The sequence below is a fragment of the Epinephelus fuscoguttatus genome, linkage group LG9 (assembly GCF_011397635.1).
Source record: "Epinephelus fuscoguttatus linkage group LG9, E.fuscoguttatus.final_Chr_v1".
Lineage (NCBI taxonomy): Eukaryota > Metazoa > Chordata > Actinopteri > Perciformes > Serranidae > Epinephelus > Epinephelus fuscoguttatus.
In genome coordinates, this window is record NC_064760.1 from 19,734,085 (window position 1) to 19,761,534 (window position 27,450).

Below are 27,450 nucleotides of genomic sequence, written 5' to 3' on the forward strand. Positions count from 1 at the left end.
AAAAAATAAAAATTAATTTATAATTTAGTTGTAAGAAAAGTGGGAAAGCATCACTTGATTACAATAATATAAGTACTTCCACTTTGATTCCTAATTAATTCTACACCCATTGTCACTCTTCAGATCATGTTTGCTGGAGGTGACGTTCTGTACATGATGTTATGTTCCTCAATGTCTCTTATTAGATTTCTGTGAATTTGAAAACGTAGATATGATCCTGTAATCTATGCTGAGTTGTTTTCAATCAGGAGTTAAAATGCAAAATTATTTCACTGCCATTTAAACCACTTTACATTTCAGGGTACACTGAATTAATGTTTGTAAATTGTATGTATTGTCCAAAGCTTTAGATTTTATAATCTAACAAATAAAATCTTGTCATGCCGTTCTTGTGAAGTAAAATTGTCTGGCAGTTTGTTACCATATTTTATTTTAAATATTTTATTGCAATGTTTCTTTCCACATCTTACAAATAATTTGTTCAAATCATTTTTAAGTCTATTGCATATTTTTATCCAGCCCATAAAAATGTTATAGGTTAGGTTTGGGTATTTAAATCATCTATGAAGTGTTGTTAATACGAATAAAACCATTAGAGGGCGTGACAGTCAGATAAATATTTACATGGTATATTCTCAGACAAAAGCATGTTGCTTAGCTACAGTGTATTTTTATCCACGGAAATATGTCAGCTCTGATTTGTATTTATGCAAAACAATTCTTGACAAGTTCTGTTTTACTTTACCTGTCAGGTAGTTCCGTATTCGTGACTTTACATTTAAAAAACTACATTTCCCGTAGCTACGAGGCAGGGTTGACACAATCTAACGCCTACGTGGCACGTTGGGTAGCGTAGTTCGAAGACACAGTAAAGTAAATGCAGGAAACCACATCGAAGCTACATTTCCCATGAGACTTTGCGCTCGTTGAAGGCGGAAGTGGTTTCGTGGTGGAAAAAAGTTCTCATAGTTGTTTTCATGCCAGTGTAGAAAAAAGTCACGCTTCAGTCGTTTCTCGCCTCTTGTGAGACTTTGTTGAAGCCGTTTGAAGACACCAAAGGTAACATGACACCTTAAAACAGAAGCTAAAACTCTCAGATTTGCTAATTTAGGCTTCACGTCGTAAAATGTTGCTGCAACGGTCGTTTTGAAATACTCGTTTCCTTCAATGGCTAAAAACGGTTTGCTTTTTTGTATTGTTGTTGTTGAGTACAGTCAGACGTTAGCTACAGCCGTTAAATAGTAAAATAGCCCGTCAATAGTTGTGTGTTTTTGCTCGTTAGCTAGCTGCTGAGCCTTTCGGTTACATCCAGATTAACGTTACAGATTTGTGTAGTTTAGCCACACTGGTACAAGTCCTCTGCCAGCGTAGCCAACATCGCTGTCAACGCTAAGTGGCAGTTGCTAAGATTAAGCAGGGTAAACTACAGAGAAAGTACTGCACAGTTTAGTTTGAGGTTTATGACAAAGCGCAGACAGGTTGCAAAATACAGTTTGGTCTCCTATCTGCAGAATTTCTCTACATTGCAACACATCCAGGGCAGAGAAATGCCTGGCATGCTGCTGCTGACTGCCACACCTCATTTGAGGTGTAGATTTTTTTTTTTGTTTTTAGTGAAAGGAGAGAACGAGCTTTAGGCATTATAATCACAGATAAACTGTTATGAAAGCACCTCCCTGTCTTAGTCATCATGGGAGAGCGACAACAATTGAGTCCTTTGAGGCAGATGAAATGATCAGTGTGTTGGAGAGCATGGTGAATCCACAAGCTGGAGGCAAAGCAGCATGACACCCATAAGAGAGCACCCACAGTCTGCTGCACACAGAGCTAAATATTGTGTCTGATGAAGGATCAGTTCATGGCTGATTTTTTTTTTCAGTAGGCACAGGCGAAATGGCAGACACAAGTAAACAGCTTTGGGTGGGATTACCATCCAAATCTCACGTCTTAGTGACGCTGGAAAGACAGTCAGTTGCATGCCTCAGCAGAGTGACCCTTAAACAATTTGCCCTGTGGGCCTACAACTAATGTCTGCTGTGATGATTGATTATCTACTGATTATTTCATTTTAACCAATTTACTTTGAATGATTTCTGTTTTGATCATGGGCAGACAATAACTCTATTATGAAATGTCCATTACAAGTTAATTAGAGCTTTAACAATGCTTTAGAATTAGCCAACACACTCACACACAACAATAAATAAAAAAAATAAAAAAGAGGAACTTATTATAATAGTTTTTATAATAACTTAAAATACAGGAAATCAAGTTCCTCTACACATTTATGAAACTGGAACCAGCAAATGTTGATGATTGTGTTTGTTAAATATTAACAACTAAAACTATTAAATGATGCTCTAAAGTTAAATTTAACAACTCTATGTTGCAGACTAAAAGTGATTTTTAAAGAAATAACTTAGTGCTAAACAGTGTTGTCAAATTCTGAATATCTAAAACAGTTTCAGTACTGATTTTCTGCAGTATCCCAACACCTGCGCCAGCTGTGCTTTCTCACTCTCTCTTGGTGTTAATGTTTACTACAGTCATTCTACTGTTTTCTGCCACAAACCAAGAGAAGAAAACTAGCTTTGTTATTTTTATGTTTTAATAAAAGCTTGATTGAAGTTGAAATTTCCAGTATATTGAAAACACTAGTGCAGAATGAATCAGTAAATGGGCAGAAAATTAATTGGCAACTCATTCATTCATTCATTCATTCATCTTCTAACCGCTTCATCCTCTTGAGGGTCGCGGGGGGGCTGGAGCCTATCCCAGCTGACATTGGGCGAGAGGCAGGGTACACCCTGGACAGGTCACCAGACTATCGAAGGGCTGACACATAGAGACAAACAACCATTCAATTGTTAGATTTATTTGTCAAGAAAAATATCCAAGATTCACAGTACTCTCACTTTGTCAGATTTGCTTCTTTTCTATGCTTTATGTTACTTTAAAATGTTTGTTTGGGGTGGCAACTGTGAGCTGTCACCCTTGACCAGTAGGGTTATACACCACACAATTTATCAAATAATGGACCTATAAATGAACAATAATAATTTAGTTGCGGCCCTTAAATTGTTCCAGTACTAATATCAAGCTGCTGTTTTTGTCTGTTCCCAGGGACCAGTGCCTCTTAAGGATGGGGAGCGAACCAGGCCCAGTTCAGATTGTCACAGTGTGTAAGGAGGAACACTCCTTCACTTTGGACACCGAGGCTCTGACTCGGGTTCTGCTGGATCCCAAGGTCCGAGACAAACATGTGGTGGTGCTGTCGGTGGCCGGAGCCTTCAGGAAGGGCAAGAGCTTCCTGCTTGATTTCATGCTCCGCTACATGTACAGAAGGGTGAGTCACACTGTGACATGATCTTTCAGCGTGTCACTCCTCCAGACATCATATTTTACTCCTTGAGTTTTCTTACTGTACGTAGAGGTCAACCTGATGCTTAAGTGTTGTTAAAAGTAAACTTGTATTTTTGAAGCTGGAGCACTTTTTCCCATGTTGTTGTGTCCGCGTGACTAATGGAAGCAACTATTTTTGAAGCTGGTCCAGACAGCCGCAGTGGTGAAACAGGCTGCAGCGTAATCCATGTGGGCAAATGTGCTTCGTCAGTGTATGTCCACTTAAAGTGTTTGTTTTGGCACTCACAGACTTAAGTTCTTGTTATAAGTGTCCGTCAACATTATGTAAAAGACCCTACAGAGAAATTAAATGTTTTTCCTTTACCTTTTGCTGATCCAGTCTGATTGTTAGAGCATGTTAACAGGTCACGCTCAAAGAGAAGTCTTGCTCTGAAATCTCCCAGACTTGCACACATTGTTGAAATCAGCTCAATATTCAGCCATGACATTGAACATTTTTTAGATGACACTGCGAGTGTGTTTGGAAATAGTCACTCTGCACTCTGGCACAAACTGGACAACAGCACCCTTATTTTAGTGTGAAGCATCAGATCAGATTAGATTTATGCACGTTTTCTGTACGCCTACACAAAACACTCATCTAGCACTCTTATCTCCAACTCTCACAAACGTTTCTGGCGTCAAAAGTCACCCAAGATTTTAGAATGAGATTAGTCCTTGAGCGACACTTGGTCACAGTAAGAAACAAATCAGCAAAAAGTGAGGAAAATGTTTAATTTTTCTGGTGGGTCTTTTCTGTGATGTTGTCAGACATTGAAAATAATAATCTGAGCCAGTAAGTGGCAAAAAAATCACATGCCCCTCTGATGACATTGCAGCACACACTCAATATTTGACCAACTTGAAAAATTGTCTCTATTTGTCACTTAAACACAGAAACATGAGAACATAGGATTCAGTTTAAGAAATAACAAAGCTTCCCTTCAACGTATGAGTGCTGATGATACAGACTTGTTCCTCCTGTTGCGTTGGAGGTGTGATAACTTGAAAAATTACTTATAGTCTGTCTTTGACTGACACAATACGGCCCATCCCTGCTGTAACATGTGAACTAACTCGTTCACATCACATGAATATTTGAGAATTTAGTCATAACCTTAATTAAGGCGTAGAGTCTATGTGAATGTCCTCATTTTATTGTATTTTTTTGTGCTCATCTTGGAAACATATCTGATGCTTGACATTGCAGTTGTTGATAAATCCCACTGATTTTGCCAACTTCATTAGCTTTGCTGCAGTGCCACCATCAGGCCAAACGTTGGGTACCATTTAACGTTTGTGTCGTTTAACCAGTGCAGTCAAAAGAAAAGCTAACTGGGGAGATAATTATGACATGAGTGAGGACTACACTCCATTTTCTGTGTTGTAAATTAGGTAGAACAGCTGGAGTGTCTGTTAACACTTGAGGATAGAGTGTCTGCAGCTGCTGCTATATTCCTCAGGAATATTGGAGCTACATGACAAGGCATGTTTAAAATTTTTGATTGAGCCAGAAGGTTTTAATGCACAGAGTTTCACAGAGAAGCCCCAGCCTGCCCTTGGACTGATCTGAAAAGTGTGATTTGTATTTCTGCAGGGCGATGAAAACTGGCTGGGTAACGATGATGAGCCGCTCACTGGATTTTCTTGGAGAGGAGGTTCAGAACCAGAGACGACAGGCATCCAGCTGTGGAGTGAGGTTTTCCCCGTCACAAAGAGCGATGGAACAGAGGTGGGTGCACCATTTATTTGTTTATCTATGTTTCATATGTATGTTTGTGTGTTACCAGATGATTACATGTTACTGAAAAACTACAGTGAAACTAAGGAACACAGTATTTAGAACTTAGATGATAATGTCAAATAATTTTTAGGAAAGGTTTTTATTTTACTTGAGTCATTATTTGGTGTTTGCTTCTTAAAATTAATTCCATATTTTCCACTCAATTGGCCTTTTCTCCTTTTATCTTTGTAATTCCATCCTCTCATTTGTTAGTGAGACCTGCATGTTTGTAGCACGGAAAAATATTAATTGGATCGTTGATGTACAGAAAATTAGTCAACAACTATTCTGATTATTGAATTAGTATTTAAAACATTAATCAGGCAGACATTTTTTGATTCCAAATTCCTGAATTAAATTATTTGGATTTTTTCCTCTGTTTCATATCAGTACTTTTTGTTTCTATATTGTTGTTTGAATAAAACAAGCAATCTGAATACGTCACCTTCAGTTCTCGCAATCAGAATCAGAAATACTGAATTGATCCCTGAGGAGAAATTGTGATTTGTTACAGTCCCCTCGATGTAAAGAATAGATAATTATAAGAAGTAGGAATAAGAGTATATGAATATAAAGTGATACAAGAAATAAAAATGTGCATTATGGTACAATGTTCAACACTAGTACTTAAGATATTGAGAATAAAAGTATGGTCACTGTGCTTAGTCTGTAATGGTGTAAAACTATACAAATATGCGCACTGCGCTACATTATACTGTATAAACTAGTGTTACATTCAGAAATATAAAATATGTATATTATGTTATAGTGGTCACTACATCAATAGAATAAAAACAAGAAACATGTACAGTTATGTGCATTATATGTTGAATAAATATATACATTCAAGAGATGTTGGTAAGAATAAATTAGTATACTGAACACTAATGCACAGTTAAATAATTGCACAGAGTATTACAGCAGTTGAATTATTGCACCAATTTTTGCACAGTATTGCACAGTGGAAAGGAAAGAAAGGAAATTGAAACGTGCGTTTCATTCACCAAAAAAATGAATGAATGAATAAATGTGAAAAAAATAATTAGAATGATATACGTATTACTAGAATAACAATGAAATAATTTGTTATAGGCCTGCAAAGAGCTCATACTACAGATGCACATTAGAGAGAATGAATAATGATTTTTAGAGTAATGATTTGTCCTGTAATTTACTCAACATCTTACATTAATGCAGATAATTTCATGTAAAATAGAATTTTATATTGCTTTTGTTTTTATTTGTAAGTTAAGTGAAGGATTTATTCTGTTTAACAGCTTTTCAGAGCATACATGTTTAGAAGAAATCTAAGTATTCTTGTACATGTTCATGTCATGTGTTACGCTTTGTCTCCTGTAGGTGGCAGTAGTGTTGATGGACACTCAGGGAGCCTTTGACAACGAGTCCACGGTGAAGGACTGCGCCACCATCTTTGCCCTCAGCACCATGACCAGCTCAGTACAGGTGACTGATCTCCTCTGATTATCACTGATTTTCTTTAAATGATATTGATTCTTGTATTGTACGCTGACATAGTTTTTCTTTTCTAGATCTACAATCTGTCACAGAACATACAAGAGGACGATCTGCAGCAGCTACAGGTCTGTATACATCAGTATTAGAATAGTTAGAGTCAGCCTGATGGTGATTTAATCCAACAACAGCTCTGAAAATTTCTACCTTTGACAAAACTGAATTAATAACATATTTAGAATAAGCTCTCCTGCTTCTAACAGAAGGGTGTTTCAGTGTCTTTACTTATTAAAAGGTAAATTTGGTATGTGGACCCTGTTTTCCCAAATGTTCCCACATGTTCCAAAGCGACTAATGGGAATAACAGTTTTTGAAATTGGTCCAGTATTGAGCGAGACCGCTGCAGCCGGCCGTGGCAAAAAAGGCTGCATTGTAACCACCAGGGGCATGTCGCACCATCAGTGTGCGTCCACGAAAAGTGCTTCTTTGTTTTGCTAATAATAGGCTCATATTGTTGATGTAGGTGTCTGACAACATTTTGGAAAGAACCCTACAGAGAAAGACCTTTTGGTTAAAGAGGAAGATCCTTTTTATTTCACCAGAAACAGCCCTGAAATCACAGTTGCCAAACCCACCAGACTCCATCTAAATAAACAGTCATTTAAGTGTGTATAGAGGCAGCATATATTCACATCTAACTGGGTAAATTACGGGTTTATTTCAACCACACCAGAGTTGGTGATTGGAGGAACGGTGGAAAGACGACCTCAGAAGGCTTTTGTGAGTTTAATGTTGTTTCTGTTGACTTTGGATGAAGTGTGTTCTATGATGATAAAATTACTGTTTATTTAAATGGAGTCTGGTGGGTTTGGCAGTAGTGATTTTGGGGCTGTCATCTTACTCTTTAACAGAAAGGTCGACTCTTCCATTAGTCACTCAAACACAAAAATATAGGAAAATAGGGTCTGGGTTGAAAAATACCTAACTTACCTTTGAACATTGCTCTCCAGATTTTTGCATCCCAGTGTTAACTTTGCTTAATGGCCGCCTCCTCCTCACAGCTGTTCACAGAGTATGGTCGTCTTGCCATGGATGAGATCTTTCTGAAGCCCTTTCAGGTGAGTTAAACCACAGGATATGATGCATTTTTTTTTACAGATGTTGCTGCTCTGTCTGTTGTGATTCACCTTTCATTTTCTCGCCACAGTCTCTGATGTTCCTCATCAGGGACTGGAGCTTTCCCTATGAATACAAGTACGGCTTTAAAGGAGGCGAGGAATTCCTGGATAAACGGCTACAGGTACCGTTTCTGTCTTGTTTAATAAATACACTTGGCTGATTTTAAATACAGAGTTTGGGATTTCACCTTATTATTGATGCTTAAAGGTCAGCGAGACCCAACATGAGGAGCTGCAGACAGTGAGGGAACACATCCATTCATGCTTCACCGACATTTCCTGCTTCTTGTTACCTCACCCTGGGTTGAAGGTCGCCACCAGCCCTGTTTTTGAGGGACAGCTTAGTGGTAAGAGCCCTCGTTTTTCCATGTTATTCTGCTGTGTCTAAGGTTGATATTTAGCAGAATCTCATTTTTGGTGTATTTATTTTGTCAGCTGTTACCCCGGAGTTCAAAGAGCAGCTGAAGAGCCTGATCCCCAAACTGCTGCATCCCGATCGACTGGCTGAGAAAGAAATCAATGGAAACAAAGTCACTTGCATGGGCCTGCTCGAATTCTTCAAGGTAACGTCTCCTCTATCTGAGTTTTTCTGCTTAATCCAAAACAGTTATTCATGTCTAATTAGGGCTCCCGACCAAATGTTAGTCGACCAGAAAGGTCATTAGTTGGCAAGATTTCATTGGGCGCTTAGTCGCAGAAAAAAAAATAAAAATAAAGGAGCTGTGTCTTGTCAAAATAAATCAAAACCTATATGACGGGACCATGTTGGAATTTAATTTGAAAGGACAGACACAGGAAGAGGCCACTCTCAGCAGTCAGACAGGAGTCACATTACAAACCAATCACAGCCGACAGATATCTTTCCCTTCTTCTGTAAATACGCAGTCTGTGATAAATACGGAAACGGATGATCATGTTAGTGCAGGGCTACCCAGAGCTTTACATCTGTCCCACAGACGATATAAACAGCACCTGGAAGAAGATCAGCTCTGCACTCAGGATTTCAGATAAATAGGCTATATGATGCTTGTTAAGGTTGTTTAGCAACTTCAGACACAACCTGTCGCCGCACCCTCGAAAGCTGGCACAAAAAAGGCACAAGCATTGCACCCAGCTCCCGAACTCACATTTTCCAGGCGGTTAAAGACGGCATGTGTACGGCCTCTAATCTCCAGGACTGGTACCTGCGGTTATTACACAGGCTAGTTAATAACATGTCGGGCAGGAAATCCAAAGTGTGGGATCATTTTGAGAAGGTGAAGGACGAACCCAAGGTGATATGTAAACTCATCTTCATTGGTCGACTACAAACACGACGTATCATCTGAAACATGGAAGTAGCTACATGCCCATTAGCCACTTAGCACAATCATTACTGCTTTGCCGACAGCGTCATTAACAGGCGGCTCGCTCAGTGTGTGACGTGCACTTGTAGATAAAATATAGGCCTATATTAATGAAGGTTCATTAGTACGGTTTTGTATTTCTCTGTAATGTAGCACAGTGTTAACAGTGTTACTGATACTATTCTTTCTCACACCTTCAACTCAAACCATTGTGTTGCCCCGCCCAAAATATATCATTTAATTATTAAATTAATATCGTAAACATGCGGGCGACTAGTCGACTAATGGCCCTGATTGACGACTATTGGTCGACTAGGAAAATTTTTAGTCTGGGGCAGCTCTATATCTAATGTTATAATTTTTGTCTCACCAGGCTTACATCAAGATTTACCAGGGAGAAGACTTACCACAGCCAAAGACTATGCTCATGGTATGGAGATACATTTTTACATATATTTTAACAAGCCGTGAATTATTCCTGTTAACTAAGAGCTTTGTTTGTCTCACCAGGCTACAGCAGAGGCAAACAACCTGGCAGCCGTGGCAGCAGCCAAAGATCTGTATAACAAGAACATGGAGAAGGTTGGTCACAGGATGCATTAACTAACTCCTCTTTGCTCTGTTTGTCTATCATTGTTGGTGTTATGGGACATGGTAACACCATAATGTGATCCTGACTACAAACGTTCTGTCTTTCCTCTCTAAGGTGTGTGGGGGAGACCTGCCCTACGTGGCTCCTGACTCTCTGGAGGAAAAGCATCAATTCTTCTTTAAAGAGTCTCTCCACAACTTCTCCTCTACCAAGAAGATGGGCGGACAAGAGTTTTGTGACCGTTACCAAGCACAGCTGGAGAGTGAGCTGGAGGAAATGTGGAAGTCACTCAGCAAGCACAATGAGGTAGACTGTTTCACAAACATGACGTAAGCTTTACGCCTGTTTAACATCGAAGTAATCATCTGAATCTTACACAGAAGTACCTCATTTATTCTTCTGTTGTGTGGCGTTTGTGAAACATTTAAGTTGTCGTCCACCTTGAAATTATTCTCAATAAAGTATATTATAATTGCATGCATTTCTGTTAATGGCAGTGATGTGATTTGGGAAGTGTCTTAATCATCTGTTTTGTCTCTTTGCTTTAAAAAGTCAAAAAACCTCTTCAGCGCCTTCCGGACACCTGCAGTGCTGTTTGTCCTGGTGTGCCTCCTCTACGTGCTGTCAGGTATACTGCTCTTTGTTGGCCTGTCTACCTTCGCCCTGGTGTGTGACTGTACTCTGGGTGTGGTCATGATGTCCATGCTGACGTGGGCCTTCATCCGCTACTCCGGTCGGTACCGGAATGTAGGGGGAGCCATCGACCAGGCCGCAGGCGTCGTCCTGGAACAGGTAAGAATAACAGGGCTGATGTCTGACCGTGTTATAGTCTTTGTTTTTTAAATGTATGTACCCATAAAAGTCACTAGAGGGAGCAATTGATAAAGGACAGACGTGGCATTCAGCAAACTGAGACTTAAAGAAATATAGTAGTGATCTATAATCTATATTTTGCCTCACCTGCCAACAAACGGGTCACAAAAACAACATAAAAAATAGTATGTAAAGAGAAGTCCTATTTTAGAGCTCGTTGAGAGAGGTCTGTACCTTGGGACAAAAACAACAAAAGGGTTTCAGACACTGTTAGACCATCTAACGAGCACTTTTGTAAGAGTGTACTAGGCACATATCAGCAGGAGTAAGCCTGCTAGAGGATTGACAATGTTCATGTTTCTATTAGTTAACTTGGTCTGCTTTTGGTGCTGCGTACAGTGGGTTCGTTGTCACTTGTTTGCTTTTTTAAACAGGGTTAATATGAGCAGTGAGACTGAATCATATACAGTAAATGTGTATTTAAAAAGTGAAGGCAAAAAAACCTAAAACATGCTAATAAGGCTGTCTGTGGGTTCATAGGGGCACAATTTTATAACAAAGTCCTTCTCTTTTCTCTTCCTGGAAAAATGTAAATATAACTTTTGATGACTCAGCTTGAGCCTAGTGAAGTTTCACCAGTGAAATGTGATCTGTGGCAACCAACTAACCCCGCCTGTCTTATAAAACCACACTTTGCCAGCAGGGCAGTATCGAATTAGGAGGTGTATGTTTAGATATTATAGCTGGTAAACCTGTTAAACACAGAATGTGGCTGATGTCTGATTATTCATTTAACCGTTGTCCTCCTGATTAAACAAGGCGGGTGAGTGAGTGTCGAGGTCAAAATCCTCTCACGCTCCACATCGAGTCATGTTTTTGCCCAAACCAAATGTCACAGTTAGGTTCATACCTTGGTTTAAGAGTCATGGTTCAGTTCGAGGTCAGTACAGTGGTGAAAAAATAGATTCATACAGACATGTTGGTTTTCATTTAATTTGAATAGAGTAGTGTCAAAGACAGACAAAATCCTCTCGCTGGGGACTGAGAGCATTTTGCCCACTGACAATTTTGATAAACTATTTACATTAAAAAAATAAGGAACATTTTAAACGCTTGTGTATTACACTGAACAAACACTCAAAGAACACTTTCCCAGAAGACAACAGGTTGAAATAAGGACTTAAAACTGAAAGGCATCTGTTATGCTATGAAATTAAAGATACCTAGAGTAATAAATACAACTTGTGCATTAGGAGGAGTGTTTCGGTTAGTTTTACCTTGGCTATATACCGGTGTTAATGCCAGTTGCTTCAGTAATTGTTTCATCCTGTTCTGGTTTTGTATCTAAAGGCTGCTTGAAAGCAACGGGGATAAGAAGTTGGGCTCCAAAATGTTTTTTTCCTCATCTTGGTGATCGGCACATCTGGGTGATGCTGTCAAATGTGCGTTTGCATGTTGGATGTGTTTCCACTCACATTCCTTACAACAGTGGAGGAACGCCAACACATTGTCCTTGTCTTATACACTACTCTATCTCCGGTGCTGTTGTAGCTGACCAGGAAGCTGCAAGCGGGTTTTTCTAGCTCCAGCGTTTCATTTGCCACACAGTCACAAGCCAATCCACTCGTTGTGCCAACCTCAGTAAATGCTACTAACAATGTACAGCTATAACTTTGCAGGTGGGACTTACACGTATGAACTTTGGTTGCACATTAGGTGCATCAGTCTAGATACTGTGTATCCTGCATGCCGCTGCGTTCAGCAGACCTTGATCTCACATACAGTGACAGTTTTGTGTGAATACATAAACAGCCCTACATGTTAATATTTGATTAAATCCTTCAAGAGCTGAACTCCACCCCAGATGTTCTGTTGCATGCGGAAATATGTTTCACTGTGACATGAACTATTGCAACCCCTTTCATTTAGCCATTAAAGGTATACTACGTAAGACTGTGGGTGACTGTTCATAACCACACTCACCACCAAAAGTAAAAGCCAGTCCTAGATTTACTCTCAGTGCTATGTCTCTTGGATGACTGCTGCTTATGGTCTGGCACCTGGTCTCTACCGTCTTATAAAGCCCTGCCCTCGCCTGATCACTGAAGGGGTGCACGTCTATGAACATCTTGAACACAGGAAATAAGAACACAGGCAGAGGGCAGAGTTTCACTGCCACTCACTTCTAGTGGGTTATAAGTAATGACTGAGAGGAAGTATCTCTGTACGAGTCTATACATTATTGTTGAGGAAAATATTGCATGGTATATTTAAAAATTCATATGTAGACCTTTAATTAGATAACAGACACCATTTTAAAAGTATAAGCTGGATCCAGCGTCCAAACTCAAAATGGTGAGAGTCTAAAAACCCTCAGATGCAGTTCAGAGTTGAACATCATGCCTCTTACTCAAATGAAACCAGAAGTGGTTTGAACTGGTGCACTTCCTGACAGGGCTAAACATATGACGATGAAGCTGAGAGGTTTCACTGAATTAACCACAGCAGCAGAGAAAGAAAACTCAAAAAACAGAAGTTGGCAAGTGTTGCAAGAAACACTTCACACAGCATGCCGTCGAATTAATTATATTCCCCTTTTTTTTCTCCTCTGTTTTCAGGCCACGGTGGTGTTGAACAAGTCGAGAGGCACAGGTGCCGGTGACCAGAAGAAATCCAGTTAGAGGACCTCTGAGCCTTTGTAATCTCGATGCAATGCTACCAGCGCACAACACAAGCACACATTCAGAACTAAAGCCTTATCATGCCACCCATTGGAACAAACATGCAGCTAAACCACATTGGCAGTACAAACATGATGCCAATTCACCAGCATCTTTATTATGCACATTACTCGGCCTGTTAAAGTCCAGGCTTTTTCAGAGGTGACTGAGGCAGGGGGTTAAAGCATCCAAATCCCTCGTATTGACACTTCCTGTCTTAAATTGGCACTGCCATCATTTAAAAGTTTACAATTGGTCTTAATAGACGAGTCGATGTTTACCTTTAAACTTATAAAACACTTAGTTGGTTGTATATTGTTCGAACAGGGGGAGTCAGGGTGATTTCCAGACAAAGCTTCTGCAGTATATCTTATTACCTTTAAAAAGTGCTGGCTTTAAAGCTTCTACTTTATACATATTTCTTTGTGGTGATATTTTTTTACTTTGTGGCCTTAAAAACATTCCATTCTGTTTGTAGATTTGCTTTATATTTTATATAAACCAGCATTTTTAGAAGGGTGAAACTGTCACTGCTTTGAAAAGACAAGAGGATACGCACTTTCTTTATAGCACAGTAGAGTTTTGGAAGCAGCATGTAATGGGAGCTCAGTCAAATCTCATTTGTTTCAAGTGCTTTGCCATTTATTCCTTGATGGAAATGTGTTACACTTTGTAGATTTTGATACTATATATACGAGACTCTTCTAGTGTAATAATATATAGGAACCTATATTCTGCAACATTTTCCAGCTCCAAAGATAAGATGACATTATTGGAATACTCAAAGGTGTTGAACGCTCTACATAATAGAAATAGGGACCAGTCAGCCAAAGAGTTAGCTTTAAATGTTTGAATTATACTTCGGCCTGCGAGTGTTAAACTTACATGGGACAAATAACAAGCAGGATGTTTACGCATACAGAAAGCACAAGCAATAAGCAGTAAAAACTTAAAGAAATGAAACCTATTGGCTGTTTTAAGTCTGCAGTACACAGGGACAGATTATATTATCATTTGTGGTTGTCAAAAAATCTAATAAGGGACATACACCTGAAATCATGAACACATATTTTACTCTTACCTGTAGTGCTCTTTATCAGTCTAGATTGTTTTAGTGTGAGTCGCAGTGTTGGAGATATCAGCTGTAGAGATGTCTGCCTTCTCTCCTATATAATGCAACTAGATGGCACTCGGCTTGTGGTGCTCAAAGCGCCAAAAATTACTTTGAAAAACTCAACAGTAATTTCACATTTCAGAAATCATGACCTGGTTACTCAAGATAATCCACAGACCTTGTTGTGAGCAGTTTCATGTAGGAACTATTTCCTTTCCACCAAACTACACCCACCAACCACATCACCATGGAGAAGGAAGTGTGCATCTGCTACTAGCTCACCTAGCATCACTGGGCTAGCTAACGTTACAGCTCAGCTGGGGAGGACACCATCAATGTTTAGATCTTGAGCTGTCATGAGCACAAGCCTCTCATAAATTAATAGATGCACTCTTCCTTCTGCACCGTAATATGATTGGTGGGTGTAGTTTGGTAGAAAGAAAATAGTTCCTACATGAAACTGCTCACAACAAGGTCTGTGGATTATCTTGAGTAACCAGATCATGATTTCTGAAAAGAGACATTGCTGTTGAGTTTTTCCAAATTTATTTTTTTGGCGCTTTGAGCACCACAAGCTGAGCGCCATCTAGTTCTATTATATTAGAGAGAAGGCAGACATCTCTACAGCCGATATCCCCAACACTTCAGCTCACACTGAAATAAGCTAGAGTGAAAATAGCACTACAGGTAAGAGGAAAATTTTGTGTTTTTGATTTAGGGGTGAACTGTCCCTTTAACATGTAATCATGTTTGCACAGAAATTAATTCCTCATGCTTTTAGCGACCATGTGTAGCCTATGATATCAGCTCCACTGTGAGAAAACACTGTGATACATCATTGTGATGCATTGGTTATCTTGCTGCAGCTAAGAGTGATATTTCAACCTTCAGAGTTACTCTCCATAAATGTTTTAAAAGTGATCATTAGGAAACTTTACAAGAAAACTTTGTCAAACGTCTTTCTCAACATGACAAAGTGTTTCTTTTTGGTAAAATAATCACTGTATGAGTCCAGCTTGAAACCATTGCGTGCTCGGGTCAGAGCTTTGCTTTGAATGAAGTGCACGTAAGGGTTGCATAACATATAATAAAACCATATTACAGAAAAGGAGAAGATATTACATTTGGGCTTGTCTCTTACCTGCAGCCATTTAACCAATCAGCCCTATTTTTCCAAAAATCAGTCATACAGAGAATTAAAAAACGTCGACTACACAGGGGATTTATTAGGTTTTATTTTTCCTTTGTGGAGCCAGGCAAGGCTTCTCAGGCCAACTCAGAATGAATCAGGCACCGGATTAAAGGACTGATTATTTGCAACTATGCCCTACATCTCTGAATATGAGAGGCAGATTCTTTCAGATTGGAGAAGTGGAATGACAAGCATTTAGTATTGTAAAATAAGCCTTTTATATGCCATAAGAGCAAAAGTCTGAGTGTGTAATGATTTTGTATTGTGTACTTCAACAACTAACCATGTATTTCCTGAGCTCGAATACAGTGGACACAAAAAGCTGATAAACATGCTTTAATCTCACAGTGACTCCATGATACTGCAGGTAGAAGTCATAAGAATACAAGAGATGTGGAAATGTGGAGGATGAGAGACTTTCTCATGATTTTTGACCATCATTTTTGCACATTCCTAGCAGTCCCTTTCCACGAGAGGAGGAAGATTCAAGATTTTTCTACAAGCACTTTCTATTGCACTCCCCCTCCTCCTTGGTGCGTGTTGCACACAGCTCATTCCAAAAGTGAATAAATGCATGCAATATTGTAGTTACAGCTAATGTAATCATCTCTCGCAGGGGTATGGTGGCCTTGACTTGAGAAATGCTGTTTTCTAAAGAATAAACAAAGCTTGAAACTGTTAATGCGGTCCATTCCTGCTGCTTCTTATTTAAAACAGTGGCTCCACCAGCAGGTTCATCACAACAAACAACCACAAGTCCAAACCACAGAAATGTTAGCTCTGATTTCACTCATATTTTACAAAGTTACTGCTCGTCAGGCTTTTATTTCATTCTGACATTTTCATTGTATGCAGTTGTGCAGCCACATGATGTTTGTATGTTCAACTCTGATTAGATTACATCAGATTAGATTAGATTAGATTAGTGTCTTTGCACAGCGTAGGTACGAGTACAACAAAATGCAGTTTAGCATCTAACCAGATAGCAAAGTGCATACAGATATAAATATGAATGACTGTACAACATGAGCAACAACAACCAAATATAGATGTGTATGGTACGATGGGACTTAACTATTAAACATACTAATGAAAAGTCCAGTCTGTAGGATTTAGGGGCATCTATTGGCAGAAATTGAATATAATATTTATAACTCTAATTTGTGTATGATCACCTGAAGAATCACTGTGTTTTCGCTACCTGTGAATGAGCCGTTTATACACACATTTTCTTGTCTCAGTGCTCCATCCACTTTCATCCGCTTACTTGTGGCTGGGTCACGGGGCCAGCAAACTGAGCAAAGCACCCCAGACGTCTCTCTCCCCAGCAATGGTTTCCAGCGCCTCCTGGGGGGCCCCAAGGTGCTCCCAGGTCAGATGAGATATGTAATCCCTCCAGCATGTTCTGGGTCTGCCCCGGGAGGTTCAACAAACCCTGAGTCTAAACCTGAACTCTGAGTTGATTTACCCTGAGATGGGAAACTCTGAGTTACCAGTTCCAGAACAGCTGATTTGAGTTAGTTCAGTCAACTCTGAGTATGTTCACTCTGAGTTAAGCCGACAATAAAAAGCCATCATCAATGGAGCTCCAAATCCACGATTCACCATGGCAACAGGTAAATAAAAGACAGCACCTCCATTTTAATCCAGTGGATGTAGAGATATTAATGCATGTGTAGCAGACGGTGCACGTTTATCTTTAAAAGAAGAGCCTGAGTCAGAGCGAGGAAAGTGTAAATAAGTTAACCATAAAGTTAATAAAAAAGTTTTATTCAGTGTTGTCCGTTTATTCATCATTTATCAGACTTACATTTCTTTAATGAAGATAAAGTGGTGGAATCTGACTGTGTATCAGGCTGTAGATACATTACATTATATTAATAATATATAATAATATATTTGTTCAGATTTAATCTGATGAGGAAAAACACAGGAGGCAGCAACTGAAAAATAGGAACATTTAAAACATATAGGCTAGGCTATAGATCAAAGACATAAAGACATGACTGTAAACTCACAGTCTGACCCAGTAATAATATGTTTGGTGATTTGCACTTGAAAAGACGTTGAGGTTAAAATACAGTAGATTTTAAAATGTTGCACATCTATTTGTATCTTGACTCAACAGAGTCCCCAATAATCCCCAATATTAGGCTATAGGAATTATGTTCCATCGGTGCGACCAGTGACATCAGTGATAGAGATCATAGTCATTGATACTACATGTCTAAAGCTTCATACCGATTTTTAAAATTTCAATAATTAGACCTACACATTATGTGCAACAAACATTTGGGAGCTGCTCTAACAGACTGACAGTCTGATCCTTGTGCACAGTGTTATACAAAATAATAGGCCTATATATAATAAGGACAGAGGTTTGATTCTGAGCTGAGGGTGAATTCTCGCTGTGTAATATTTGAATATAAAGACAAAAACCGATGTCCAAAGAAATGAATGATGTGCATAAATTCAGTAACTTAAGACAGTCCTGAGTAACAAACTAATATCCAGCAGGATTTAGACTGTGACAGACGGTAAATCTCCGCTAATTAATGTGCTTCGATACAAGCTTTGACATGGACTGAATGAATGAGGAAATGAAACAGCATGCAAGAGGGAGGAGACAGAGAAAAACTCAGGGTTTATTGAAGAAAACCTGTCAGCGAGCAGGTTAGGTTCACAGAGTCTGTTACCATGGTGACTGACTCAGAGTTTCAGTTACCTCTCTTTCTGGAAGGATAACTCAGAGTTTCCCTCATTTCAGGGTTAACTTACTCTGAGTTCTCACTAAACCCGCTTTCTGGAATACCCCTCTGTTCAGATGCCAGAACCACCTCAACTGACCCCTTCCGATGCAAAAGAGCAGCGGCTCTACTCCGAGCTCCCTCCAGATGTCCGAGCTCCTCACCCTATCTCTAAAGCCTGATTTATGGTCCTGCGTTAAATCAATGACGTACCTACGTCGTAGGGTACGTGGCTACGCAGGAGGCTCGCTGTAGCCCCCGGCGTAGCCTGACGTGCACCTCCCAAAAAATGTAACTATACGTCGAGGCGACGCAGACCCAGCGCAGACTGGAGGGCTGTGATTGGTTTGCTTGGTAGCAACGCATTTCCGGTTCCGTATTTCCAGATTCTGCTATCCCTGCCATCTTTAAACATCTTCTGTTGCGATGTAGATGTTGCAGTATTAACATACTTTCTTCAACATCCAACAACTCCAACTCCAGCAAGATTCTCTCTCTCTCGGTCGCCATTGTTCACTGTGACCGGAAAAGCCGAAAGCTAAACAAAGAATCAACTAGAGACGACAATAACCATTCAGGAAAGGAACGCAGCCTCCTACTGCTCTGGCGATGAATCGCACCGCGATGAAATGGAGTGATGGAGAAGTTCGAAGGGTTCACGACGGCGTCATGGCAATGACGTAGGTACTTCGTTGATTTAACGCAGGACCATAAATCAGGCTTAAGGCCGAGCCCAGCCACCCCACAGAGGAAACTCATTTTGGCCTCTTGTATTTACAATCTCATTCTTTCAGTCACTACCCAGAGCTCATGACCATAGGTGAGGGTTGGGACAAGTGAGGGTACTTGCACTCTGAACAATGATAATAAATCCAATTTAATATGTATAGTATGAGCTGTGACAATATATAATGTGTACAGTAGGATGTGTGAAACTATTGTATGTTAACGTGAAGCTTAAACAGGAATCGGAATCTGATTAATGACTAAGTATTCACATACAAGGAGGGAGCTCGGAGTAGAGCCTCTGCTTCTTCGTGTCTAAAGGGGTCAGTTGAGGTGATCTGGGCATCTGATCAAAATCGTTGGGGATGTAACGGGCACGTCCCACTGCTAGGAGGCCCCGGGGCAGACCCAGAACACGCTGGAGGGATTACGTATCTCATCTGGATTGGGAATGCCTTGGGGTCCTACAGGAGGAGCTGGAAAGCTTGCAGGGGAGAGGGACGTCTGGTGTGCATTGCTTGGCCTGCTGCTGATGAAAATGGATGGATGGAAAAAATACAATAAAAATGCTACAAATAAATAAAAGATAAACAAAAAACAGTAAGGCATAGGCCTACCTACAGTGTAAAATAAGATAACAACTTACATTCTGTCACATGGAAAATATTTTAGAGTATTGGCTGCACATGAGTTCACGTGTTTTTGATAAAATTTGTGTAGTTTCTATTGCATGTTTGGCCACATAATGAATGTGGGTCATATTCTACAGGCTTTGTGTTTACAACCACAGCGCCGCTAAGATGTAAACCGCAGGGCCCACAACAAAACAGCGGCAGCGCCTCAGCATGAATCGACCTCAACTGTCATATTACAGCGTTTATATCATGTCATTCTCGGCAGTAATGTGTGTGTGTGTGTGTGTGTGTGTGTGTGTGTGTGTGTGTGTGTGTGTGTGAGAGAGTCTCCGAGTCTCCGGCTCCCTGCCTGGTGTGTCATTCTCGCCGCTCATCTTCCGCCTCTTGCTGCCTCCTCATCCTCACACTGACCCTCTCTGTGTGTCTCTTTCTCTCTCCCCTCCGACGCGATGCCGTGTACAAAAATCTGCTACAGCGAATTTCGTGTCCCTTGTTTCCTTATATGGTGATCAGCGTCGCGGGCCGACCCTCCTCGCGCTGTGAGCGAGGCGCGTGCACTGGCCGCCGCCGCCGCTCACCGTTCGCTTCCATATTTGGAAGTGAGTCCAACAAAACCCGCACGGAGGGGAGAGGAGAGGGGAGGGGAGACGGAGGGGATGGATGGCGGAGAATTTCCTCCCATCCTGAAAACCGCTTTGCGCCTGGCTGCCTGCTGAATGTCGGTTGAAACGGCAGCAGCACAATGGCTTCACTTATTAATCTCTGCTCACGCCACTGGTGCAATAATTAACGACACGTCTGTCACGTCTCTGACACTCATACTACAATTACACTGTCAGCCATGATAATGGCTACACAATCACGGGGTGTATATTCATCTTCTTTTTTAATAGGTTACAATCCAAAACAACAATAAAATAACAGCTGCAATAAAAGCTTGAGCGATGTGAGCTGACCATTTTTATCATAATCGTATTTTAATTGTACATGAGGCACTAATTGGAGCGCTGTTAGATAATTTTATATTGTTTTACATCATATAGGCCTACTACCAGGAATTTGCAGGTTTATTCAAATATTACAAAAAAACACATATTCCCATAATGCTCTTCGCCGCCTGTTTGATTTGTGCACGATTGCAGGCCGCCATTGCTCAAGAAAATGAAAATATTAATAGAATAGCATAGGGAGGGTTAGATATTAATATAAAAAATACTAAAGGTACGAGGTAAAGTATTGTTTCACCTCAAACGGTTGCCATTTAGTGTCACATTCAATAAAAAATAGTCAATAATATGCTAAAATATACCTGTAAAAATACTTGTTTTGTTTTATTACCTGTTTAATTTGTGTGTAAAATATTAAACTGACTACAGTTAATATTAATATTAGGTCTAAGACCCTCTGTGTGTTATCACAGGTAATAAAAATACACAAGTTAATAGTAAACACGAAGCGACAGATAAAACCGCCGGACAATCAAGGTGGAGAGACACGCGCTCCCTCTCGTGCACTTTGCTCGAGTCAGGGGCGCGCTTTATAGGCGCGTTCACGCTGTGTATCCAGTGTGTGAGCGAGACCGACAATTCATCATCACAGTCCATTCAATTTCTACACAGACGCTGACCAACTCAGAGCCACAACCATGGTAGGTTTAACATCGTCTTTATAACGGTTTTTGTTCCCTGGCTGCTTCCACGGGCAGATATTGTTTAGATACAGTTAGCTATGATGTTTATTTGTTTGTTTTATAGATGATGGTGTAGGTTTTAGCATCAAACGTAGCGAGCCGGTTCTGTGCCGCAGGAGCTGGTGCTAGCGCCGGGGCTAGGCAGCGGACAGCCGTGCTGGTGGAGAGGCTGGTCAGCTAACAAAGCTCCCACACAGCGTGGCTATGGTCCATTTTATTCTCATCTCAGTTAGATAATTTAGCCAGGCGATGGTTTCTACTACATCTTGATGATATACTAGAAAAAAACCGACTGATGGTGCCAAACAACTGGCGCCATTTCGTTCTTCAGTCAGTGTTTCGCCGACAAAAAGCCGGGAGGGCCTCGTCTGGTGAACACGTCCACCGTTGTCATGACGCTGTTCACGGTGTTTTTCACTGCATCATGTTTCCGTTATTTGTCCTCTGCTCGTCGAGGCTTCCACATAATGAGAGCGCAGCGCTGGCAGGTGCAGCAGCAGCGCCCCGGGGCTAACCTAGCTAACGGTATTGTTAGCTCAGCTAGCTACGTTAGCAAGAGGCAGAAAATGACACCCATTATGGCTGGCGCTAGCTGTGATTTTCTTGTTCTTTGTCTGTACACGGCTCCAGCGCGAACAGCATGTTCAGACCCTGGTTGTGTACGTGCTCCAAATCAGGTCACTCTTCACCCAGTGATACTACACGGATGATTTTGTAGGTTTATGGCCGAGTCGCGCTGGGACAGTAAATGTGTGAATTGACAAACGAACGGTCCGTTTGAGCAGAGCTTTGCCTTATATAGCAAGCTAGTGCACACACGTGCGTGTGCTGCATTCATGGCCCCACCCTGAATTTGGTGCAAAGACCATTTTATTTGGTGCTGTATTGTAACGGGTCCGCGATTAGATTCAATTTACGGCAATTATCCGTGTGATAATTTCGCCATGTATTTATTATGTTGTAGTAAATATTTTGACGGAATTGTGAGCATTATGTAACGGCAGTTTGGCCGTGTTGGATCCACTAGCTGAAGCTAACGGGCCGCTGTCTGTGCATCTTCATGGTCAGTACTGCGCATCTTCTTTTAGTTGCGCATCTAATTTGTAGAGCCGTTTATACACACTGCACGCCCGTCACGCCATTACACTACTATACAATACCAAGAGGGAATAACTGACGGATGCCTCTATTCATTCATAGTCATCGGTCATTATTCTTTGTGCTACGCAAAATAAAATTACAATAATTATAATATATCTGTAATATAATAAATTTTGTATATTTATTTAACATCAACACATCTTGTCTATTGCCTCTCACTGCTGAGTCTGCACCGTTAACAACCTGGTTTCAACCAAATGCACACACTGCAGCGTTTCATTATAAGAGTTTCAGTATAAACCCATCAGGCCTGTGTTTACTAATGGGCTCATACGAGGCCTGTAATCTTACCTGGCACTGTGTGTAAAGGAATTCAAGATTTGGATTGTGACTACATTTGTATTGAGTCACTTGAACCTTGACTTCACTAAAGAAAAGTACCCCTGGTTAAGATTAGATAAGGCTGGAGCTTAGCGATCACCATGGTGATATTAGCTTGCTGCCACAACAGAAAAATAAACAGAATATAAACAAAATCAGGGGAAATTATGCTAGAGGAAGGCTGTAGGAAGGAAGAAGTGGAGCTTAAAGCATGTTATTGCTTTTGCAGATCATGCTTGTTCACAGAAAAATGAGGCATGCAAATCATCATGATTTCTCAGCATTGCCATGGAGGAAGAACACCGTGTGTCATGTGCTGTCATATATGCAAAGAGTATTTGTAAACCTCAGCAGATTATTTTGGAGACAGATTTGGATTTTTTTTTTTCCATGTTCCTTGGAGTTGTAGCAAAGCACATTCGTTATTTTATTGACTGATGAGATTAAGGAAGTGAATAAGGTGCTCTGGTTAATAATTACCCTAAATTCACTGTTATCGTGTACAGGTCTTTTTTACGCCCTGAGCAAACACACAGTGTCGTCTCTGCTGCTCTGCAGTTGGGTTCCTTTTCCGTCTTTCCTGCCCCATTATTTCCTTTTCATTGTTGTGTCTTTTTTTTCCACTGACACATTGCTGGTAGATAGCAGTTTTCTTCTCTCGAGACTGTGTTTTCCTGTGATCGAGGTCCTTAAACAGAGTCAGAAGACCTGATAGAGGGAGTTATGGAGCAGCTGTGACTCTGCGATGTGACTTGTATTTTATATTTCTACAGAAGCCCCATTGTTTGAGACTGAACCCTGTGCTTAAACGCTTAATTCCTGGCCACACCCTCACCCACATGGTCATCTTTATGGTAGACGTACATGGCTGCTCCCTCTGAAGGGACTTATGTAATGTTTTATACCCACTGGTCACAGTCACAGAAACTTGGACACACCTGTTAGATGAACGTATTTCGTATTCATGGCCTCGGTGCACTTTGGATTTGCCTTGTTGGTCACATATTTTATTTCCTGTTCTTCAGTATTCTTACAGTCTGACCTTATACATAATAGATGAAGTCAAAAGGCTGAATCATCACTGTTGATCTTTTTTGGACCAACTGTGCTGACAGCTCGATAATTTTCTGATTGAATTACACGTCTTAACTCTTCCACCACCGTGGCTAACTGCTTGTCACGGCCACACCTTTGCAGTTCAATCCTCCTTATCAGTCGGCCTTGTAAGGAGCATTCCTGCTGTGTGTGATAGTCACATGCCGCCCTCGCAGGCCTTTCTTCAGCCTTATCCCTGTATTTACTGTACTGAAGTCATCACTTCTGGCCTGATAAACACGATGGCAACTGTTGCCTCGTTCTGGCAAAACTATCACTGTGGACTGAAACGAACAGTTGCTCTCATTAACAGTTAGTCTGTCAATAATTTTCTAGATTGTTTGCTCAATGTTTTTTCAAAAGCCCAAGACGAGAGGTTTAAACTGCTTGGTTTGTCTGCAGCAGTTCAAATCCTGAATATATTTAGTTTAATATCACAGGACTGAGAAAACCAGCTATATTCACATTTTCAAAGCTTGGACCAGTACGATTGTAGAGGTCAGGGGATTAAAAAAAAAAAAAAGATTTGTGTTAATACACATGTGCCATGTATTGATTTGTATAGACTTTGAATTTTTTTTTTTTAAATCATTAATATTTCAAATACAAATTTAACTCTTGGTGCCATATTAGAGCTATAAAATCAGTTGCTTTTTTAAGTCCATTAGATATATTTTGCTGCAATAAAAATGTTTTACGTGGAATGAACACACTGAAAACCTTATCTTATTAGATAAAACAGATGTTGACAAAGTTTTTTCCTTTTGAGGACATAATGTGCAGTTGAAAAAATGTAATAAATCACAATATATTGTAATAGAGTCGCAATACTCATCATGTTGCAAACATTTATAATCACAATAATATGGTAGTGTGTGGCCTGCGGTGATTCCTAACCCTATAAGTTTGTAATTTTTTCATTTCAGAAGTGACCTGAGATACTAATTGATCGTCCATGTGGAACTTGAAAGCGCTAGTGTCCATTTATATTTAAAACATTTTATATTTACATTGTGATATTCCCCTAAATCAATACAAAGTGATTAAAGCACCATTTAACACTAGTAATAGATTTTCTTCTTGAACTTGTGTAAAAAGTGATGTGATTAAATCATATTTACTTTGTATTATGTGAAACCTGCATTGATAAACTGATAGCTTTGTGTAGTGTGTAAAATAATCACTTCTGTGGCATCATCAGTTCTGAGAAGTAGTAAAAGCAGCTGCCATGTTAAACTGTGAACACATTAAACTCTGAGTTAACAGATCGTTCTCTCTTCAGGCCTCCGGTGTGAAAGTCACAGATGAAGTTATCGCCGTCTTCAACGACATGAAGGTGCGTAAGGCTCAGGCGAACGAGGATGAGAAGAGGAAGAGGAAGAAGGCCATCCTGTTCTGCATGAGCAAGGACCTCAAGAACATTGTTCTGGATGATGGCAAAGAGATCCTGCTGGGTGACTTGGGAGCCACCATCCAGGATCCATACCAGCACTTTGTGAAGATGCTGCCCCCAGACGACTGCCGCTACGCCCTGTACGACGCCACCTATGAGACCAAAGAGACAAAGAAGGAGGATCTGGTCTTTATCTTCTGGTGAGAGCCACTTTTATTACACACTAAAGGGTTTATGAGCATTATTAAGATGATGTTTGGCTATAATTGTATTTCTTTCCCACTCACAGGGCTCCAGACAGTGCCCCCTTGAAGAGCAAGATGATCTATGCGAGCTCAAAAGATGCTATCAAGAGAAAATTTGAAGGTAAATGGCATGACATAGGTTTTATCATCACTCACTCTGTTTCATAACATTTTAGTCTTTGTCGTATGTTTAACACATTTTTACAATTTTATTTCAGGTATTAAGCACGAGTGGCAGGTGAACGGTTTGGAAGACCTCAAAGACCGACACACCTTGGCAGAGAAGCTTGGCGGCTCGTCAGTAATCAGCCTGGAAGGATCCCCTATATAAATATCGCCCCCCCTCCCCTCCTCTCTGGCTTCGATCGAGGCCTTTCAGACACATCTGTTGGGTTTAGCTGTTCATTCCAGTGTGGTTTGGAGAAGGGCAAAAGCAGAAACCAGCACCATTTGCGGGACTCTCGGGGTGGGATATTGTGGGTGGGTTTTGGGGTCAAGTGACAGTTTAAAAAACAAAAAAATAAATAAATTCCACAAATGCAGACTGTCATTCCAGTTCACGCAACATAAAGATTATGAACAAAACACACACAAAGGAAAAACATAAAGATACAACTTGAGGAAGGATGACGATGATGATAAAACTTAAAAACACATATTGTTCATGTTTAAAGACAGGGTTTTGTTCTTTAATTCCGGGTTCCATTTGAACGTTTGCAGAGAAAGGGATAGACGACAACCTCTTAGTTTTCCAACCACTGAATCCTGACGTTCCAACTACATTTTTTTTGCCAAACTTTTAGTTAAGTTTTGTAAGTGTTTGTAGTTGAGACTAGTTGTAGTATGAACTAATTCACAAGATGTATCAAAACCTTCTCTGGGGGGGGAACATGGTTAAATATATATATATTTTTCTTTTTTCGTTTTGTTATTCCATATGTTTTTTGGTTTTTTTTCTTTTTGAACATGCAAATTCCAAAACTTGAGTGATTCCTTTTTATTTCCAGTTCTGGGTCAGAAAACCATGGCATTTGATGTAACAGACAACATTCCTTGTACTTGTTAAAACCAGGATCTCCTCGAATTAAAAACTTTGGTGTAATGAAGGTCTGATGGGGAGCGATGTGTATATGAAAGACCAGCGGTCAGAGTTTAGACTGAATATTGAATGGTGGATGTTTTGTATCGTCTCCTTATCTCTAATAAAAAGCACTAAACTACTGACTTGTTTTGCTCTTTTTCCACTTTTTTTTTTACTTGTGTTTTCTAAAAACAAATACTTGAGCTGTTTTCATACTATTTAGAATTTATGCTTGTTCAGGTTTTGGAGATCTGTTCCATATCACAAGTCTATAATAGTATAGTAAAATATTTTTAGATACATTAAAATTTTATATTTAATATACGAGATCCTAAATTGAATTTTCCAAACAACAACAGCATGTAATCAAAACCATAAAAAAGTCATAGTATATTATGTCGTCCAAAATCATAAAAAATAATAGTATAGTATGTAGTCAAAAATCATAAAACTGTCATAGTATAGTATGTTGTCGAATCATAAAAAAAGTCATAGCATAGTATGTCCAAAATCATTTTAAAAAAGTCAAAGTATAATATGTCGTCCAAAATCATTATGTCCTCCAAAATCATTTAAAAAAAAAGGTCATAGTAAAGTATGTCATCCAAAATCATAAAAAAGTCATAGTCTAGGATGCCCTCAAAAATCATTTAAAAAAGTCATAGTATAGTATGTCATCCAAAATCATGAAAAAATGTCATAGTATAGTATGTCCTCCAAAATCATTTTAAAAAATCATAGTT

General features: G+C 39.9%; 2 protein-coding genes across 2 annotated transcripts; both read left to right on the forward strand.

The window, feature by feature from the left end:
- Window positions 1–905: 905 nt before the first annotated feature.
- atl3 (atlastin 3) lies at window positions 906–14,865 on the forward strand. Its single transcript, XM_049585604.1, has 14 exons — window positions 906–1,059; window positions 3,124–3,346; window positions 5,000–5,134; window positions 6,545–6,649; window positions 6,736–6,786; window positions 7,720–7,776; window positions 7,866–7,958; window positions 8,045–8,183; window positions 8,272–8,399; window positions 9,556–9,612; window positions 9,693–9,764; window positions 9,889–10,080; window positions 10,327–10,566; window positions 13,206–14,865. The coding sequence occupies exons 2-14, from the start codon at window positions 3,143–3,145 to the stop codon at window positions 13,266–13,268; spliced, it is 1,536 nt and encodes a 511-aa protein (XP_049441561.1). The 5' UTR covers window positions 906–1,059; window positions 3,124–3,142; the 3' UTR covers window positions 13,269–14,865.
- A 6,345-nt stretch (window positions 14,866–21,210) lies between these two features.
- On the forward strand, window positions 21,211–26,847 carry cfl1 (cofilin 1). Its single transcript, XM_049586060.1, has 4 exons — window positions 21,211–21,369; window positions 25,271–25,581; window positions 25,671–25,747; window positions 25,845–26,847. Exons 1-4 carry the CDS (start codon window positions 21,367–21,369, stop codon window positions 25,955–25,957), a joined length of 504 nt encoding a protein of 167 aa, XP_049442017.1. The 5' UTR covers window positions 21,211–21,366; the 3' UTR covers window positions 25,958–26,847.
- Window positions 26,848–27,450: the final 603 nt, after the last annotated feature.